Raw genomic sequence first — 20,313 nt, forward strand, 5'->3', positions numbered from 1 at the left:
ATCTCATCATTATACATTACTGACATTGTATTCTACTATTAGAATTAATTGTCAGTAATTTGACAATTTGTATTGTTAAAAGCGCTATATAAATATAGGTGATTGATTGTTTCCAGTGTGTGCATCTGTTCTTTTTCAACACTTTCATCTCATTTGAACAAAACCGTGATAATATTGATAATCGTGATATGAAATTTTCATACCGTTCCATCCCTAGTCACAATGAATAGAGATGACAAAAAGTTAAGCTTCTAACAAAGTTTCTAACCATCGACTACTGGAAAATTCCTGACTAAAACAGTTTTAATATACTGTAATGAACCCACAGATCCCAGCTCATTACATGAGATATGTTGGGCAAACTTTGGGTCCATCATTGAGATTATACCTTGAGCTGCAGTCTCGGAGAGGTGAGGCGATGCAAAAGTCACAGAAGGCAACATTTCTTCATTGTCTAAAACCAAACAAGACAAAATCTCCAATGGTATCAACTACACAGCAAAGAGGGTAGGCAATAAAAAGTTCATACATGTTTGAAATAACAGTAGGCTGTTATCTAAATGTATAAAAAAGCCTGTTTAAAATATTTCACCAATATAACTGCAAAATCCACAACATAGAATACAACAATTTCAGCAGCCAATTTTAACAGTACCTTGCAATGTGCAAACATTAGGGAGTTGCTGTGATCCGGTATCCATGTCGTCTATGTCATCTATTAAATGACATTGTAAAAATGTTATTAAATGTTATTACACCAACCATATACACATACACCAAGTAGATTTAACAAGATGTAAATGATGCATACCACCAATTTCGTCCAGAGACTTTCCTTGTATATTCTTCACACTTCCCTTCTCCATAGCTATAAGCAGCTTTGAGATCTTAGCCAGCTGAATTGTTGATTGGGGCAGTCGATAGTACTCCCTATGAACCCTAATGTCATGGCCGAGAAAATCGGGCAGCTGGTCCAGTTCATTTTCTTTTCAAGTTCATGACTTGGCTTATTGTGGCGATCTGTTTGCGAAGGTTAGTTGATCTGAGGTTTTGAGGATCTTCAGCTCCACACGCTTCTGCAAATTGACCAAACTGCCCTCTGTAGTGACCATCACTGCAAGGAACAGCAAAGAGGTAATTGTTGTTTTCAGTTACTCCACACTCTTTCCTCTTACTAATGAGGAGTGACAGGTTAGCAGTCATATCAGAAGTCAGGATCACAGCAACCTTTCGTCCTTTTTTCCCTTTCAGTTCCACTCTGACGAATTGTTTGCAGAGTCTCTTCTCAACTTCTGTAAGCCCAGAGCTTATGTCATCGTTTAGTTGTGACATGTCACGATCTTCAAAATTTTTTACAGTCATCCGTGCCACCTCACCTTCCCTCCTCCTATTAAACAAGATGACTTGACAGAGGGTCACCTTCGCTAGTGCTGCAAAAGTGCCTGCTGTTGGGTTATCGGCTAGTTTCTCCTTAGTCAATTCCACTTGCTGACCAAGATATAACTGTAGCTTCTGAACGTCTTTGGCCAGTGGAAGCCTGGTGCTCTTGTTGTATTTTGCCTCACTCAGGTTTGATAAGGCAGAATGGGAAACTAATTCAGACCATTTTGTTTCATGAAGTGTATGAAACCTCCTGATGGAATCGATCACCTCTTGGTCTTCTTCCATGAGAGCACGACACATGATGAGGTCACTTATCTTTCTGAGAGAATGCCCAATTTTCAGGGCCAAACTCGGTGCTTTGAATGTGCTGTTTTCATGATCAAAACCTGAAACTCTTTTGACAGCACTGGTAAGAATAAAGAAGTTGCCTGGTTTTATTGCCTCTTCCATGTTATGGATTCTTGTTGTGTGGCGCAGAGTCACAAGTAATCTCCCAACCTTCCTTACTTTCTGTCTTATATACTCATGCTTCGATCTTTCACTCCCATGCTTATTAAAGAGGGACTGTGCAAACTGCATGAGATAATGATCGTTCCTTATTGCAGTGGACACATCATCCTTGTGCATTTTGCCCAACACTGACCAAAGTTCACTTGAAATTGGCTGGGACATTGTAGATTGAGCAGATGCGATACCAAAGACTCTGTCTCTCAACTCGGGTCCCTCTTCAACATTATTCTCTGGTCTTAGAGCACATCTTTTCATATGTCGAGAAAGTTCTTTTATGGATAACATACCCTTACAGTACAAGCAGTAATCGTATGTCTCAGAGTTGCTGCTCTGTTTGGAACTCCTTTTCACTTTAAGACAGCCTGATCCTGTGGTTTTAACAACTGAATTGTGCCTGAAGTTGCCAAGGTTTCGGAATTTCTCAAGAAGAACCTTTCTGTCCTTTGATGATTTTGGGAACTGGAGTGCCTGTGCGACTTCAGCATTTTCGTTTACATGCCTCTCGAGATGACGTGCAAATTTTGTTTGAGGTTTTCCACAAACAAAACAATAATTGACTTGGCTTTTAAGGACTTTTGATGATTTGGTTGGGGATTTACTTTGGTCAAGAAATGTATCCACAGTACCCTTTTCGTTACTCGCATCTTTTGTTTTCTGCTGGTATGACTCTAAGCTTTCTGGTTCGGGGTCACTTTGGAGATCACCAGTAGTTTCTAGATCCATCAGGATATTCTTACAGTTGTCCTGTATATCTATGGTCTGTTCTTGTTCAGAAAAATCAGGCATATTAGTGCTATTGGACTTTTTGGATGGTTTAGGCAACTCAATCAACTCTGTCCCTGAGCTTTCTGAATCCGATGCAGATTCTGGGATGAACTCGTCACCAGATGAGACATCATCCTTTAAAGTACATTAATTTAATTAATTAAATACAGCATACTTTAAATAACAGAAATACACATGGGAAAGATGTCAAAAACTGCTAACTGCTAAGAGCCATCATATTGATATTAAGCATATTATAGTTCAATGTACACTTACATCTGATATATCCCAGTCTTCTGAGGATTTCTGGAGGCAGATTTTATGCCACACACCACAGCATTCTTCACAGACAAAATTAAGCAAACCACAGTGTTAGACAACAATTGATCAGTTTCCCATGCCGATCAATTACATACTCATTTTCTTATTAAATGCAAAGAGCTTCACACTTATGAAACAAATAAAATCAAGAAATGCAACGGTTCAGTACAAATGCACAATTTGAGTGATGGCTTACACATTCCATTTAGACAAATGTACACAGGTTTCGACCATTAAGGTAGAATTCACTGGAGTGGCAGAGCATTTACATTACCCATTCAAAGTCAAAGTTAAAAAAAAAATATGTAATGATCCCACACATCACACATTAAATTCACTAACGCCACTAAACAAAGTGAGTTCAGAATGAAAAGCAGATTTAAAAAAAAAAAAAGACTGTTCAAATGGTGCATTCTGATGGGATTTCCAGACAGCTACAAACAGATTTAAACTTACAAATATGATATATGGCATTTTCTTCATAATCAAGAGATTTGATATTCTGATCATAAAACATTGTTATTGTAACACATTCTTTTTTTAATGTGTAATATGCAAGGTGTGAGGCCATATAGGCTATGTTTCAGAATGCATCCTTGGCCCAAAGACTTCTGGCAGAATGGTCTAATGTGGAACAGAAATGCTGAAATGTTTAGCCTACATTAAGACGCCTTCAAGCATTTGGATTGGCAATTGTTATTGAATTAGGTCTGGATTTCAAACCAAGAACTGTGGTTTTTGCATTGGTAAGATCAAAAATAAGTTTTGTTGAAATTTGTCTATACAAATCAAACAGTGGCGTTTCGCTTATTGTGCAATTGGGTTAACATCGCAAATGAATAAAGTGAATGAAAGATGGATTTAGCCGAGCCGCAGCGAACTGAATGAAAAAGCGAAACATTTGCAAGGATTTAAGGTTGTAACCTAACTTAGGGCTAAGTCTAATCAACAAAGAGCAATAGGACAATATAGATAGCCTAATAATATAAACAATAATAGCAAAGGAATTAAGGAGTTGTTCAACATCCAAAGGCGAATGTCTCCAGGGATAAGAGAACCTTTGGATAGATGTGTGATGCGGCATATCCGACCCCTCCATCCCACTCCAAAATTAAAAAAAAAACTCCTTCGCTTCACGTCAATGGCCTATTTTGATTCCAAAATGGTAAACTTTGCCAAAAGGTGACTAGTTTGCAGTATGCACTATGTTCTCTACCATATGCCTCAGCTTGTAAACTCACTTGAGTGGTATGTCATAGTATCTGCCACTACAGTGATTTTCTTCGTAATGGTTTGAACTGATAAAACATTCAAGCAACATGTTTTTATGCTTTATAGGTGCAAGTCTGGAACTGAACCATGGCTTGAAATTTAACTTATGGTATACTGAGAAATGCATTAAAAGATTATGAATAACACACTTACGTTTGCATCTTACACCGTGCCATCTGAGAGATGTCAAAGGTGAATGGCATATCCTGCATTTGTCAATTCTCACCAATTCAAAAACCAGTTTATGAATTGTACACTAAAAAAAAAGGAAAAAAAAAGAAAACATGAAATAAAACACCTTTACACACACAAATTATATCATGAATTAAAAAAAAACCTTTGACTCATTTAGTTTCACACCACCTTTTCTACAAATCCTTCATGAGAGATGAAAAGGGGGAAAGAAGTTACTTTTGAGATATAATAGCAAAGCATACAGAATCGTTTAAAGTCCAGTTACTTATTTTAAGATTGGCTATCTGCTGGAGCATCACTCATGACACACGCACAAGAGAAAGAAATATTTCTACTTGGAACTCTTGTGACGATGGCAAAGAAGACAATTCCTCTAAATAATGAAGTAAACCTTCATCTGGCATTTAAAAAACACAACACATCTAGTTTCTGAACCTGTGTCCAAAGCCAAATTTAGATGTAGCCTGCTTAACTTCTATTACGCAGAAAAAAAATGGCAACAGGGTTCTCTACCAATCAAAGGCATTGCTTAACAGTAAAAGTTAAACTCCAAGACCAACCTATCAACCTATATCCCTGTTGTTTGAAGACAGCGAGTGCTGTAAGTAGGAAGAAGAATGAGACAATTTTCTGCAATACAGACCACTAGCGAAACAGCGAGTAACTAACTGATAGGGGAAGGAAACTGATCATTCTCTTCTTCCTAGCCACAGCACTACATAACCTATAACTGCAAGGAAATAGGTTGATTAACCCTAAATCTATTTAAGTAAAGCAAAAGTAAAAACAATAATAAGAAATTAAAGTAATTTTGTGAAAAAAGTTAAAGATCTGTCCATGTGTGTGTGACACAGACAAACTCAAGGTATGCAAGGACACGATCCTCTGGACATGTAATGACATCCATGCTCAAACCCTGAGTCTTCCACTGTTGGAGTCCCAGTGTGTGGCACACTCAGAAAAACACACGTGTTAGGGGGACACCGTGGTTAGAAAAGACCATCTATGCTGAACATTTCCACCACAGCTGCAAGATGTTTACTAAAACACTGAAAATCACAGAACTTCTAACCATTGGCCCATTTAAAAAAAAAGGTCAATTCAAACTCACCTCACAAGCAGAGTCGTTTGGTGCGGCTCTGGATGATTGACACGCTGATCTCGAGTCGGTCTCTGTACAAGGGAACAAAGAGAGATTTAGTGCTTGGCTTTCCTCGAGTCATAAAACCACATATAACCATAACATGCTCAACTCACATCCCTGACAGACAAAAATCTTCTCAAAATATCCATCAAGACACAAAATAATCATCTAAAAATGGCCTGATATTAACACACGTTTTTTTTCATGCTGCAAACCTTTAGGCATGCCATGCATTGCCAGAATTCACCAAACTTTTACCCAAAACTTTAACTGACCACTGGTAAGGTCTGTTGAGACCACAGCAGGTGACACCTCCTGGTGCTGGACACTAACTTCTCCGAACCTCTCTTTCGCAGAAGAAGTGCCACAATGACCTCCAACACAATGCACCTAAAAAAAGAACAGCAATAAGCAAAGATGAACAGGCATCAACTGGTACTGTGTCCGTTTCACCTAAGAGGGACACCCTCACCCAAACCTGATGTAGACAAGGGAACACAATGTTAAAGGATGACTTTTTGTACCGACAAAGATTTTCAGACTGTACCTGCAATATAACTATAATTAACTGATAAATATGTCCCTTATGAAACGAAACATTCACACATCCCATAATAAACAGCTGAATTTAAACAGACCTCTTGCTCAGGGCCGTCTGGTGTGGGACTGGATGACTGAGACTCTGCTCTCAATTCTGTGTCTGTTGAAGAGAACACAGGACATGAAGGCACAGTGCTTTGCAAGACCCCAGGGTTTACCAGGCATTGCTAATTCATGCAGGGCTCACCTCTGAACAAGTCCGTAGAGATAACTTTGGGTTTCAAGTCATTGGCTTGGTCACCAAGCTCTGCAATGGAGTGTTGGCCAGAAGGGAAGCTTGTACCACTGAGCTGTGTCTAAACAAGTTAAAGAGAAAAATGCACATGTGAACTTGGACATCATCTACACAATTGTGCTATTGTACAGTTGAACTGACTAAAGTCCCAATGAAACAATGGAACTTACTGCTTTAAAAGACAGTCATATTCAACCTTACCTCACAAGCAGAACTGCCTGATGTAATATTGCAGGACTGGACTTCTGGTCTCTCTCTGGTCTCTGTAGAATATAGGAAAGAATATGAGAAAGGCCAGGGAGGGTAGTGTTGTGCATCACTCTAGAAGCAGCCACACCATCACTGGTTCACATACTTTATAGACACAATGTGTTTTTATGCCCACCATAACTAATGTAAAACATTAATTCAAACAGTCACTGACCTTCAATAGAGACTGTGGATGACATGGTTTTGTCTTGGAAACGGTCTTTAACAGATTCTTGGGCAGCAGTGCTTGTAACTATTGGGGGAATCTACAAAACATACAGATAAGCCTGCTGGCATCAGCTGGGAGAGTCATGCAAGTTCAAGATTAACCTGACAAGATTCACTGAAAACCGGATTGAATACCACCAAGAAGTGACTTCTGTTTTTTGGTTATAATTGTTGGCACTAACAAGCAATAGGTATTGTTTAATCTTTGAGGCATCATGAAACTCGCACATCTTAACACATAGTAGCTTTTAAGACAGAGATGATTTCATTGTTATCAAGATGTCTAGATGTATAGGCTTTAAACCTTGTCACCAATTCATAGAGAGAAAAAAAAAAAAACAATCAAAATTACCCACCTCTTTACGCCAGGGCCATTCTTTCCCACCATAGTCATAAGTGATTTCAGTTCCTGCCATAATTTCCTTCAGTGCAAAAAGGCAGAGATGTGGCTTCCCATCTGCTTCGATCAACTTCATTCTGCAACTTGGTGCCTTATGGTCATCGTTTACCAGTCGCCCAAATGACCCATCTTCAAGTGCTCCATCAATACTGCAAATTTACAAACATCATGCACTAAACAGACATTTATAGTGACACGCTTTTGAATTGTACTTTAATTTGTAAGCAACTACACTAATGCCAACATCCAATACAAGTATAGTTATTTGATGCATAGTTAATAAGTTAAAGAGCAACATGAGATCTTTACTTCAGAAATTCTAAGTCATCACTGTAGAAATCTAAACATGTAGTCATTCTAAACCTACCACCATGTTTTCCGCTTCCATATGAACTCAAACATGAAGACCGAACATGCATCATGGTACAGTTTACGTCTGTGTTCAGCTTCAGCTGCATCAATGAGCTCTCCTCTATACTCCACCACAAACTCTCCTTGATTGAAAGGAGCTAAAGTGAAGATACCACGACCTGCAGACACAACCTTATTAGAGTCACAGGGGTAGCAGACTATCCACTGGAAATAATCATAATCAATTATTCCTATAAATCGCTGCTATGCAACCTTGTGCTTTTTTTTTTCCTCCTTTCAATTCTACATGTAGAATAATGAATACATGTCCAAGTGTAGAATAACAACAACAGAGAGACCCACTATTAACTAAAATATTATAAAAATACTATTAACAACTTTCATTTATATTGATGTTTGTACAATCAATAGTCATGGACTGAAATCCACTGGTCATAATATCCATTCAAGAAACGGTGACGTGTGAGCCCTCAGTCTAGCCTGCAGTGTGTCAAAGTCACTCACCTTTAACTGGATTAATATATTTGATTTCTAACATTGAATTCTTGTCTCTTCCTGCGAGGATGTGATTAATAGCATCCTGAAGGGGAGTAGTTCTTCGTGGCATGACAGAATTTGCTAAGAAAATTAACAAAAATGTAAACAACAACACATATTCACTACTTTTCATGTCAATAATAGCATAGATATTAACATAACATTTCCCTGCTGTCAGTATACCAGTATATTTTAAGCTCTGTGAGGGGACATACACAGACAAACAGATGGACGCAAGGGTCTAATTTCAATACCCTAAAACATTAGCTCCCGGTTTCAAAAACAAGGCTTAAGCTAGTCCCAGACTAAAATGCATGTCTGAGCTGTTTTTACTGAAAGCAACTTGCACTGACAGATCTTAAAATATGTCAGTGTCATTGTTTTGTCTCAAGATACACACCAGTAATGTATTTTTCTAAGGTACATTTATAAAAGCTATAGATGTCCTAATTGAACTAAGGCCTACCCTGACATAGTCTAAACCATGTCTGTGAAACCGGGCTTTAGATCTCTTAGAAATGTAATACAACTATAAGAGTGCAAAACAATATAATGCAAATATATATGTATGTATATATATATTTTTTTTTTCTTCCCGTTGTAACCCTATCTATACTGTATTTTTGACAAAGCTCTTCTTTTAATATCTCTCTTGTAAAAAAATATATATATTTGCCTAATTGATATGTGACCACCCTCCAAAATTTGTAAGTTCTTGGTCATTCGAATAACAAATGTAAGATAGAAAAAAAAAATCCAAAATTTGAAACAATCCCAGTGAAAAGAGGGACTAAAATACTGCTCATATGTGTGAAAACTATAACATAGTTCTAATTGAAACTATTGTATAATGACGCATGTGTCTGTAACAGGCATGACAAAAATATCAAGGTAGATAAAGTACTCATAAAAAAAAAAATCATAGCGTGAGATGGCACAATATAATTTATTGTCCTTTTAAGCTGTCTTCATTTCATTGATATTGTCACGGCGTGCGCCTGTGAGGGGCGTGTGCCCAAATTTACTATCGCTCCTAGCTCACTCCGAAGCTCACTAGTTAGGCGGCCTCCCCCCCTTTAGGTATGTGAAGGAGCAGGGCTGCGGAATCAGGCACGGCTGGTGAGCTATTGCCGCTAATGATCCCGGGCTTCTAACTGAGCTATAAAACATAGTGGGGAGTGTAGCTCGGGGTCTGTCTGTTGGGAAGCTGGACTTTGCGACACGGGTGGATTTTTTTTTTTTATGAAAGACATTTCTTTCCGTCCTCCCTCCTTTAACCCTTTCCTTCCCCATTTTTTCTAAATAAATTACCCTTTTTCCTGTAAGACCTCGCCTCGTGTCCGTGCTTCATGGTGCCGCCCGTGCACATAGGGTCGAACCCGTTACAATATTTAAAACAAGTCGATTAAACTTATTTTATTTTTTTTTTATTTGCTAAAATTAAAAAGGCCCTGATATCGTGGAATGACCCGTTTAACTGCTAAGTTCAACTTTGTATTGTTGTTATTTGTATGTCACTTTGGACAAAAGCATCTGCTAAATACCATAACTTCGAACCTATTAAAACGTTTTGTAATTGATTACTTACCTGTTCTCCACAGCGTGCACTTTCAGATCTCCCGGGAAAATGAATCCGTTGTCAGACGAAGCTCTCTTCCATCCAGCCAATCAAAATGATTAATGCTAATGTGAGCATGCGCATTGTTAAATTAGCGCGTTGTGTATAATGTCCCGCGCTTGTGTATAATTTCCCGCGCCTGTGTGACGCTGCTTGCAGGGACCATGACAACAGATAGGGGGCAGTGGCAGACACACAAATATACAACATATGTCAGGTTTTTGGTATACAAAGACTTTTTAGAAAACCACTTTTTGGGTATTAAAACATGCTGAGAAAAGGTTTTATAAGGTTTATTTTATGAGGATAGCCAACTGTCCTCCTATACCAGAGGGTCCTCATTGCTCTTTGAAATGTCTTGAAATCTGTCCTTCTATCCCGAAAAACAAACACACACACACAAGACTTAAGTGTTCTTTATGTTTGTTAGGTTGAGTTCAGTTGAAATTTCCTTTCTGGAGGAATTTGCCAGAACCATGGGTCCTGTTATTAAGGTGTATTCCTTATCATACACAATTCAACCCCCTTAAAACTTCATATAGCATACGTGTAGGAAGTTAATGTGTGCCATTAGTAAAATGACTAAAAAGAGGCCTTTATGAACACATTGACCAAGAACACAATAGATGTAAGACCGTCAAATCATATTTAACAATTAAGTATTGGGATGCTTGTTGTTATTGTCATTGTCTCAGTATAAATGCACGCTGTAAATGTTGTGATATTGTACTGTATCAGTTTCTCTCCCCCACCTCTAATTCCAGGTACTGCAAACCTTTGGTGGATGCAGTCCTAGAGGGACTACAAAAGCGCTTTAAAGACATGATGGCAGAACCAGAGTTTATTGCTGCTGCCATCCTGCTCCCAAAATTTAAAACAGCGTGGACATCTGGGGGGTATTCCAGAAAGCTTGGTTAACTTACCATTTGGTAAATCTTAACCTCTGGGTTGATATACCCCAAACCCGCATGCCATGAGTATGTCGGTTCCAAAACACCTGAGAAGAGTAAGTTCAATCAACCTCCTATTGGTTACCCAGAGTTAATGCGCGTGCACCGTGCATACATAAAGATGTTTTCAATTGATCGCCGATTTCACGAGTCAGAATGGAAAATCAAAGTGAAAAAAAGAGAGCGGCATACTTCACAGAGGCGGAGTTGGACATTTTAATGCACGCATATGAGGAAGTCAAGCCAATAATAATGAAAAAAAGCAATACGGCTGCAACGGCTAAAGAAAGAGAGTTGGCTTGGCAAAAAATAACGGACAGAGTAAATGCGTGTGTATTAAATTGCAAATTTGACATCACCTCCCCTTTTAGTATAATGCAAAATAATTAAACACGTACCCCTCCGCATCCTTTTGACTGTTAAATCACTATGAAAGCATTTACTTTTCCTGCCATTCATTTCTTTAGGTTAAAATAACAATGTGTATCGACTAGGAATATATGTTTTCTTACATAATCCTTCTGGAGCTAGAAGAACTTTGAGCCAAGTCAAAATGAAACACAAAAACATTCCGCAAAAAGGTCATATTTGATTACACGATCACTGAACTATTTATTAAACACGATTTAGTATATTCTTTCTGTCATGTAGCTAATAGAAAAAAGGCTGAAGCCCATCTAACTGGCGGGGGCCCACCACCACCTCCCCTCACCCCATCTGAGGGCAACCAGTGGTAACCAGCATTGTACTGTCCTGTAATGATTACCTACACTCTTAGAAGGAATGTGTAGAAAAATGACACAAATCATGTGTAGCACTTTAGTTTACACAATTTGTGTTCATGTTTAAGAAAATTGTGTTGGAAAAAGTCAGATCTTTCACACATGTCGTGTGTAGCTTTAAAATCTTCACAGCATTAAACACAATATGTATAGATTTATGTGTTTTACACACAAAGTGTCAGGTTTTGAGATTTTAGGTATTTTTATTTTGCTGAACAGCTGCCAGCCTGTCTCTTACTTTATTGGTGCATAAGGTGAGCAGTCGTCCTGTTTTCCCCAGACATGTCCTCTTTTTGAGACCTGGAAATTGCGTCTGGCCGGGGTTTTAGAATTGTCCGTTTTTTAGCTGCCTAATTATTTTATTCATTAAGGACAACATTGGTCAAAACAAGTTATTATCTGAAAGATTTTGTGGAAAAAAAAGCCAACAAAGCTCGTTTCCCCGGACAAATACTCCAGCTCTACTTAGTGCTGCCCCCTGCCTCTCCCCCTCCCCCTCCCCAACGGTCCGTTTGATTCTGGCGCCGGTTTACTCATGTCGCATACAGCACCTTGTTGAAATCTGTTTCTAAATAATAGTATTAACGGCTTTCATAGACAAAATTTACGTTTAATTCAAAACCTAAGTAGCCTTTTCCGTTTAATATGACACTACGCACGAATGGGTTAATAATGTGAAGAAAGTCTAAGCGGCGGGAAAAGCATCACGACGTTTTTGCTAACAAATTAGCACATGACGCCAAAACGCCAAAGAGAAAATCCACGCTGTTGACCGCTTGCAAGTCTCTTGAGGTGAGTAAAATTCAAACAAACATTTTCTTAACTTATGTGTAGAACATAAAATGAGTATTTTAATAAGTGGAGTTTAGATAACTGTTTTTCTCTGTATTAATAAAAAATATATTTTGCCGCCATTGGTGCAGGCTAACTAGGATTTTGCTAACTTAAGTATGTTACCATTGTTTAACAGCAAACACAAAGTAAAAATATAGCACATGCACAAAAAGTATTTATTTAAAGTATTGTTTAAGAGAAATTACCTTTGTTATGTTTTAAGTGGTTGTAAGCCATTTTTCGGAGAACTTAGTTTGGATATATTGGGGTACTAGTCTGTAATTTGGTATCCTGAGGCAGACTTTTTGCCTTTTATTGTTAACGATTATAATTTGCTCTTTTTATTATTCAGGACCAGAAAATGGACCAGTCTGAAGATGAATCTGGGCATTTTGCCCCAGGACAAATTACCAAAACTGTGCTTGTCAGTATCTATAAGGACAATACAGAAACAATCAAAAAGATTTTCCATATCAGTGATGCCTCTCAGCTTTTGGCAAACTGTTACTCAGAATTTTCCCATCCTGTTCAATTAGAACGTTTTTTGAAATATAACAAGGACTTCAGTGATTATGTTGACTGTGACATTACCACAGTGTTACAAGACTATGACAAATTTCAAGTTCATGTGGCCACTGAAGTCCACTTAAATGTCATCGCTGTTCAGCCTCTCCACACTGAAGATTGTCAGGTGAGCATTACAGTAAAAACTCTCAATCATTCATTCATACTAATTAGACATTTTAAACATGTTTATTGTTGTGATGTTTTATTAGGTTGAAGCCTCTGTGCCATTACAGTCATTTTTGGACAAAAAAAGCACCTGATGTGATGGCTGAATATCAGAGCACTGGTCTGTTATCTACAGAAGGCAGGAAAAAGATAATCACTCTCAGCGTTGGTGATCTTGTGGCAAAACACGGATTGTAAGTTTGGAAAGATGTCATGCACTATGAACTACATTAATTCAGATGTTTATTCTAGTTTCAGTTATGGGTCCCAATTAGTGCTGCACAAATAATCTAATTATTTCGTTTTCTGACTAAACAATTATTTAACTGCAAAAGGCTGCAATTTAATTAAATAAAAGAAGTGCGCACTAACGTGATGAGTTGTAGTACTGGCATTCGCAATATTGCTCACAAAACTCCATTTCATTCAGTCTTACCCTTTATTACAGAGAAAAGTCATATATTGGTTGATCAGTAACAGGCAGCGTTCCACTCACAATAAAAATATCAAGATACACACTTAAGTATATTATTCTCAGAAAGAGAGACTATATGGGGATATATAGTGTGTATCTTGATATTATTTTAATGTTACATTGCCAAACTCTAGTCCTAATGTACTTAAAGCCTATATGGTTATAATCTGCAATTATATTTAAAATTGTATATATTGCATGCTATTTGTTTCTTGCTGACTTTTCTTGTACTTTTTTTTTCAAACAGCTACCCCTCCACTGCAGAAAAGTTAAATTTGGCAAAATGCTTAATTACAGTCTTTCCATCCCTAAATCTAAATGTTTCAGAAGAAAACGAAGGATATGTAAGTATTAAAATAAAATCTGTCATAATGCAGTTCTGCTGAAATATTACTATGGGGAAAGGGTAGATGCTTAACAAAATACAAATATTTTTATAGGAGCATCTGTATGACCCTCTTTCACATAATGGATTCATAGAAATTAAGCTCCGAAATATGAGACGGCATCTAGAAGAAGGTCAGCGTCGCTATCAGCGAAAAAGGAAAGTTCCCAGTGTTTCAACAGGACCATCAACAACTCAGGCAGATGACCCAAATGAATGGTTGACTGTCATCAAGCGAATGAAGCCATCATCTGAGAACATCACCACCATCAGAACTGCCATGGACAAGACTTTTAACCACCGGAGGAACTGGATCAGCGCACAATCCCCAGCAGTCAGTGAAATTGCCCAACAGTACCCCCGTTTCATCGACATGCCATCTCTGGTAAGAATTTGATTTGCATTTCATCAAGTGTTATGATTAGTTGAAAATTTGAATTTAGTTGAAAGTCAGCACTGGACACGACTGCTATTTCTGCTGGTTGGAGGGCCGTTACTTTGTTTACACCAGGCGTGCTTCATGCTATACTGTATTATAGTGTATATTAACAGTGTACTGGTATTTTCGTTTGTAGTCTTTTTGTGGATATTAGCCACTACAGACTTAGTGTCGGAAATGACGGACAATCAGCAACAGCAGACCAATGTTCCCACCTTTTTGTCTGTTAAACCGAGGGTTGAGTGTAGTATAATAGATATTCAACAATATTGAAGTTCTAATTGTTAAAAATACCTCTCCTTCTGCTTCTGTATACTAAACATTAGCTAGATGTAGAATTTGGAAAGATGTTTGAGGGAAAGGGAGAGATGTTGATCCGAAAATGGGAGTCAACAGTTATGCCAAAACTGGAAAGTATTGCTGCTTTGGAGAAAGGAAGTATAACATCTCTGTTACACCAAATTACAGACTGTAATGACAGTAAGTAATAATTAAAATTGTCAATTTCAATTTGCAAAATGTTGCTTTTATATAAAACTAACCTGACATCTTTAAATGAGTTTGAGTTGAATTTTTCTATTCAGTTCAACTAATTTTAATGGGTAGCAATTTGATAGAGAACATTATTTCAACATTCATGGAATTAATAAAATCTTTTTTATTACTCAGATGATCTCTGACCGGAAATGCTGTAAGTGACGTCAGACGCCGGAGACTTGGCGGAAAATCTGAATGAACAGCGAGCTGAGCGAGGACAGCGAGGGGAAGTTGGAATCACTCGAAGAATACATTGACTGGTACTTCGACACTACAGTCATGAAGAAGAACCTCAATACATCTTCCCCGGGAAAAAGCGAGACGCCGTCATCCAAAAGAAGTCGCCCGGCAGACTCCCCCGGAGCAACTTCGCCGACTAGTAAAGACTTCGCCGACATACTGGAGTCAATCGACAAGCGATTGTCCAGCTTCGACGCGAGGTTGTCTCTGGTCGAGATTTTGCATCAGGAGTTCACATCCCTGAGGGAGTCTTTGGAATTCAGCCAGCAACAGGTGGAAACACTCGCTGCTGAAAACGCCTCACTACGGGGCTCGGTCAAGTCTCTAACTGAGAATGTGACCAATCTAAAAGAAGAAAATAAAAAAATAAAAGAGACTGTCATCGATCTCCAAGCCCGTAGTATGAGAGATAACCTGGTGTTTTCAGGCATCCCGGAATCTGCTGAAGAGGACGCAGAAATTACGGTTAAAACATTTATCAAGACCCACCTGAAGCTTCCAGAGGACACTGTGGAAAGCATCTGCTTTGACAGAGTCCATCGGCTGGGAGCTAAGAGGCCTGGTGCCCTGAGACCGCGTCCTATTGTGGCCAAATTCGGGAATTTCAAACAGAAGCAGCAGGTGAAGAGCCGCGGCAGGGAGCTGAAAGGAACGGACTTTGGCGTAAACGACCAGTTCCCCAAAGAGATTCTGGAGCGACGCAAAGTTCTGTTCCCAATCCGACGCAGCTCCATCCAGAAGGGCTCCCGAGCTGTCATCGCCGTGGATCGGCTCTACGTGGATGGACAGCTCTACCGCGACCCTAACATCACTCCCTGGTTATATTAACGCCACCCCAGATAAGAACCTGTTATATTTTTCTTCTTTTCCCAAATCCTCTTCTGTTTAATCTAGCTTATACATGTTAATTCGCTAATTTAATGTTATGTCATAACAAATACACTGCCGTCAGTCTCCGCAGCGCTTCAGTCCTAACAATGTTTTCGTTTCTATGTTTCTTACTTACACCCTTACTCGCGTGCCCCTTTGTATGTCTTTTTCACTTCTCCCTGCTTTCCCTGCACCGATCACCTGCTTTAAATTTCTACTCAATCACACACAACACCCTCGATTTTTACACATCTGCACGACATGATAATGTACATATGTACTTAGCTTCACCACAACCACTCCGACCTTATAGTGCACACAGACATATAGGATACACACGCACACAAGCGCTCACACGCTCGTTCGTATCTGACTCATTTGCACGTGCAATATTAGCTACACACACATGTCTATGGGCACACTAAGGTTTGTCTCATGGAATGTGCATGGAGCTGGCTCCAGAGAGAAGAGGTTAAAAATATTTAGCCAGCTTAAAAAACTACAGGCAGACGTTGTTTTATTACAAGAGACTCATAGACCTGCCACAGCTACAGATGAACTTAAAACACCTGAGTTTCCTAATGTGTTCTCAGCCTGTTATAACTCTAGGCAAAGGGGAGTAGCAATTTTAATACATAAAAATGTTAATTTCACATTACTCAACACAATTATAGATCCAGAAGGTAGATTTATAATCATTAAATTGTCTATACTTAACAAGAAGTTATGTATTGTTAGTATATATGGTCCAAATGTTGATAACCCTTCATTCTTCCACGTTTTCTTTACTGCACTCTCTGAACACCTAGATAGCGCACTCGTTCTTGGGGGCGATCTCAATTTCGCACTAAATAAAGAAATGGATAGGCTCAGTACAGCTGCTCAGCGCAATTGGGAATCCATAAATATAGTTAAGCAGTACATGAGTGACTATGGTCTTCGTGATGCATGGCGTTCTCTTCACCCCAACCGTAGGGAATATACTTTCTTCTCACACGTCCATCACTCTTACTCTCGTCTGGATTATTTCCTAATCAGTAGCTCACTGCTGAGTGACATTTCAGACACTGAGATGCACCCTATAGCTGTCAGTGATCATGCTCCTGTATCTTTAACCCTAATAAATAAGAAAGCCATTCCACCAATTAGAAACTGGAGATTTAATACATCATTGCTTAAAGATGGAGATTTTATTAACTATTTCAAAAAAGAGTGGGCTTTATATTTAGACTATAATGACCTGCCTGGAACATCAGCATCTGTTCTCTGGGAAGCAGGCAAAGCTGTGATGAGAGGTAAAATAATCTCATTCTCATCACATAAAAAGAAAAGAGAAAACAAGTATATTCAGGAATTAGAAGAAAACATCAAATCCTTAGAAGAAGCTTATGTATCATCCCAGGAACAGGAAATGCTGAATACAATACGTAAAGCAAAATTAGAATTAAATGAAATTATTCATAAAAAAACACAATTCTTAGCACAAAGACTTCGCTGGCAAAATTATGAATATGGTAATAAATCAGGTAGATTTTTAGCTAACCAGTTAAAAATAAATAAAGAAAAAACAACTATATGTGCTGTTAAAGACTCAACTGGGGATACAGTATATGACCCTGAAAGAATAAACAACACTTTCAGGGACTTTTACAAATCTTTATACTTACCACAGATTAACCCATCTAAAGACGAAATTGATCAGTTTCTTGATAGTATAACCCTTCCGAAATTATCAGATAATCAAACGATAGAACTGGATTCTCTGCTGACACCAGGTGAACTCCAGGAAGCTTTGAACAGTATGCCCAATAATAAGGCTCCAGGCCCAGATGGATTTCCAGTAGAATTCTATAAAGAATTCTGGACAATTCTGTCACCAACATTCTACAGAATGTTGCAGGAAACCAAGGAAAATGGTAGACTACCACCAAATATGAATTCTGCCAACATTAGTCTCTTGCTAAAACCAGGCAAAGACCCTATATTGCCTACCAGCTATCGTCCAATATCACTTATTAATGTTGACCTTAAAATAATCTGCAAAGCTCTCTCAAAAAGAATAGAGAAGATAACCCCTCACATAATTCATCCTGACCAAACTGGTTTCATAAAAGGGAGGCACTCATCAACAAACACACGTAGATTACTCAATCTGATAGACTATTCGTGCAATAAAAACCTTCAAATCATAATATTGTCTCTAGATGCAGAAAAAGCATTCGATAGAGTTAGTTGGAGTTTTTTATTTGCAACATTACACAAATTTGGTTTTGGAACCTCTTTCATAAACTGGTTAAAAATATTATATAGTTCCCCAACAGCATGTGTTAGGACAAATGACCAAACATCCTCTAGCTTCTGTCTCAAGAGGGGCACCAGGCAGGGATGCCCTCTCTCCCCCTCACTGTTTGCAATTTTTATTGAACCACTAGCAGCAGCAATTAGACAGGCTATAGTGATTAAAGGCATCAAATGCAAGAATGTGGAACATAAGGTCAGTCTTTATGCGGATGATGTGTTACTTTTTCTCCAGCATTCACAAACCACTCTCTCTGAGGTAAGTACATTAATAAACTCTTTCTCAAGAGTCTCAGATTATTCAATAAACTGGTTAAAATCTACAGTTCTTCCAATTAACTGCTCCTTTCAGAACTCTTCCTCCACTCCACTGCAATCTGGGGATATTAAATATTTAGGTATTAATGTTTCACCTAGGCTGGCAGACTTAACTAAATTAAACCACATCCCACTTTTAAAGAAGGTAGAGGATGAGCTGGTTAGATGGAAGTCCCTGCCCATATCACTCATGGGAAGGGTTGCATCAATAAAAATGATGGTGTTACCAAGAATTAATTATTTATTTGCAATGATTCCAAGTAAACCATCACCTGACTGGTTTAGATCTCTGGACTCCGCCATCTCTAAATTCCTTTGGAAAGATAAACCACCGCGTATTAGCCTAAAAACGCTGCAAAGGACCAAGGACAAAGGAGGACTAGATCTGCCTAACTTTCACCACTACTTCTTAGCCAACAGGCTTCAAAACATCTCAGGATGGCTAAAACATACCTTCTTAGATGAACCTTGGCTAGACGTAGAACAGGCTCTATGCAATAACATAGACATTTCGGATCTACCATTCATTAGCTCAAACATTAAACGACATGAATGCTTCAAAAGCATCAGTATCAGCTCTTCTCTGACAGCATGGTGGGAGTTTCTTAAAATGACTGAGTCTTCATTAATCCCATGCAAACGTACTCCCATCTGGAACAACCCTGACATACTACTAAACAATAATATCATAAATTTCCCGGATTGGAGTTGTAAAGGTATTAAATACTTGGAACATATATTTGAAGAAATAGACTTTATCCCCTTTGACTTATTAGTTAAAAGACATGGGATTAACAAGAATAGATTTTTAGAATATCAACAAGTTAAATCTATAGTAAAAAGGAAATTCAAGTCTACTCAAATCAAATTACAAATACCACCAAGGGTGGCAGAATTCCTTAATCTCAAAACCCCCAAATTACTGTCTAAAATATACAGGACACTTTCTAAAATGGATGATTCAATATCCCTTCCTATTGCAAAATGGGAGGCAGATTTATCAATCAGCTGGAACCACAATTTCTGGTCTAAGACATGCTTAAAAACCTTTGAACTGATTAGAAGTCCCAATTTACAATTAATACAATACAAAATCCTGCATAGAGTGCACTATACAGGGCATCGGATGTTCAGGATGGGTTTTACATCTTCTAACAACTGCTCACACTGTCAAGGGGATACACCTGACAATTACATCCATGCTCTTTGGTTCTGTCCACCTGTTCAGATGTTTTGGCGCAGGATTTGTGAGGACTTATCAAAGTGTCTGAAATGTACCATTCCAGCCTCTCCTTCAGTCTGCTTGTTGGGTGACTTAGATGGTGTCACTACCGAGATTAACACAACCCACATGGCTTTCACCGCTTTATGCATTGCTAAGAAGACTGTCCTCATGAACTGGAAAAATAAAAATAACCTTAATATCAACCAATATAGAGAGAGTTTGCTGGACCATATTAGTCTTGATACAGCTTCTGCCGCCACATTAGACCAACCTCTCTGGGCTCCTTTGATCAGCTCCATCACCTAGTGGCGGTGGGGGGTCGCAGGTTTGTCCCGCTTCGGTCTTTGTTGTTGGTGTGGGGGGGGGCCTATGGGCTTGGGGTGTCTGGGGGTTCCCTGG

The 20,313-nt window shown here is 38.6% G+C and overlaps 1 protein-coding gene and 3 long non-coding RNA genes across 4 annotated transcripts; 1 reads left to right on the forward strand and 3 right to left on the reverse strand.

Moving 5' to 3' along the window:
* Positions 1 to 388: 388 nt before the first annotated feature.
* Positions 389 to 1,664, reverse strand: LOC140579338 (uncharacterized). The gene is made up of 3 exons (XR_011983431.1): positions 812 to 1,664; positions 656 to 715; positions 389 to 454 (listed from the first exon to the last, which is right to left on the reverse strand). It is a non-coding gene; the product is annotated as an uncharacterized lncRNA (long non-coding RNA).
* Positions 1,665 to 2,945: 1,281 nt separating this feature from the next.
* Positions 2,946 to 6,292, reverse strand: LOC140579474 (uncharacterized). The gene is made up of 5 exons (XR_011983480.1): positions 6,229 to 6,292; positions 5,866 to 5,980; positions 5,558 to 5,619; positions 4,405 to 4,507; positions 2,946 to 2,999 (listed from the first exon to the last, which is right to left on the reverse strand). It is a non-coding gene; the product is annotated as an uncharacterized lncRNA (long non-coding RNA).
* Positions 6,293 to 7,294: 1,002 nt separating this feature from the next.
* LOC140579553 (uncharacterized) lies at positions 7,295 to 8,294 on the reverse strand. Its single transcript, XR_011983527.1, has 3 exons — positions 8,179 to 8,294; positions 7,670 to 7,832; positions 7,295 to 7,451 (listed from the first exon to the last, which is right to left on the reverse strand). It is a non-coding gene; the product is annotated as an uncharacterized lncRNA (long non-coding RNA).
* Positions 8,295 to 14,252: 5,958 nt separating this feature from the next.
* Positions 14,253 to 20,020, forward strand: LOC140579623 (uncharacterized). The gene is made up of 3 exons (XM_072702305.1): positions 14,253 to 14,372; positions 14,753 to 14,906; positions 15,096 to 20,020. Exon 3 carries the CDS (start codon positions 15,159 to 15,161, stop codon positions 16,029 to 16,031), a length of 873 nt encoding a protein of 290 aa, XP_072558406.1. The 5' UTR covers positions 14,253 to 14,372; positions 14,753 to 14,906; positions 15,096 to 15,158; the 3' UTR covers positions 16,032 to 20,020.
* The last annotated feature ends 293 nt before the right edge of the window (positions 20,021 to 20,313 follow it).

Source organism: Paramormyrops kingsleyae, chromosome 18, assembly GCF_048594095.1.
Source record: "Paramormyrops kingsleyae isolate MSU_618 chromosome 18, PKINGS_0.4, whole genome shotgun sequence".
Lineage (NCBI taxonomy): Eukaryota > Metazoa > Chordata > Actinopteri > Osteoglossiformes > Mormyridae > Paramormyrops > Paramormyrops kingsleyae.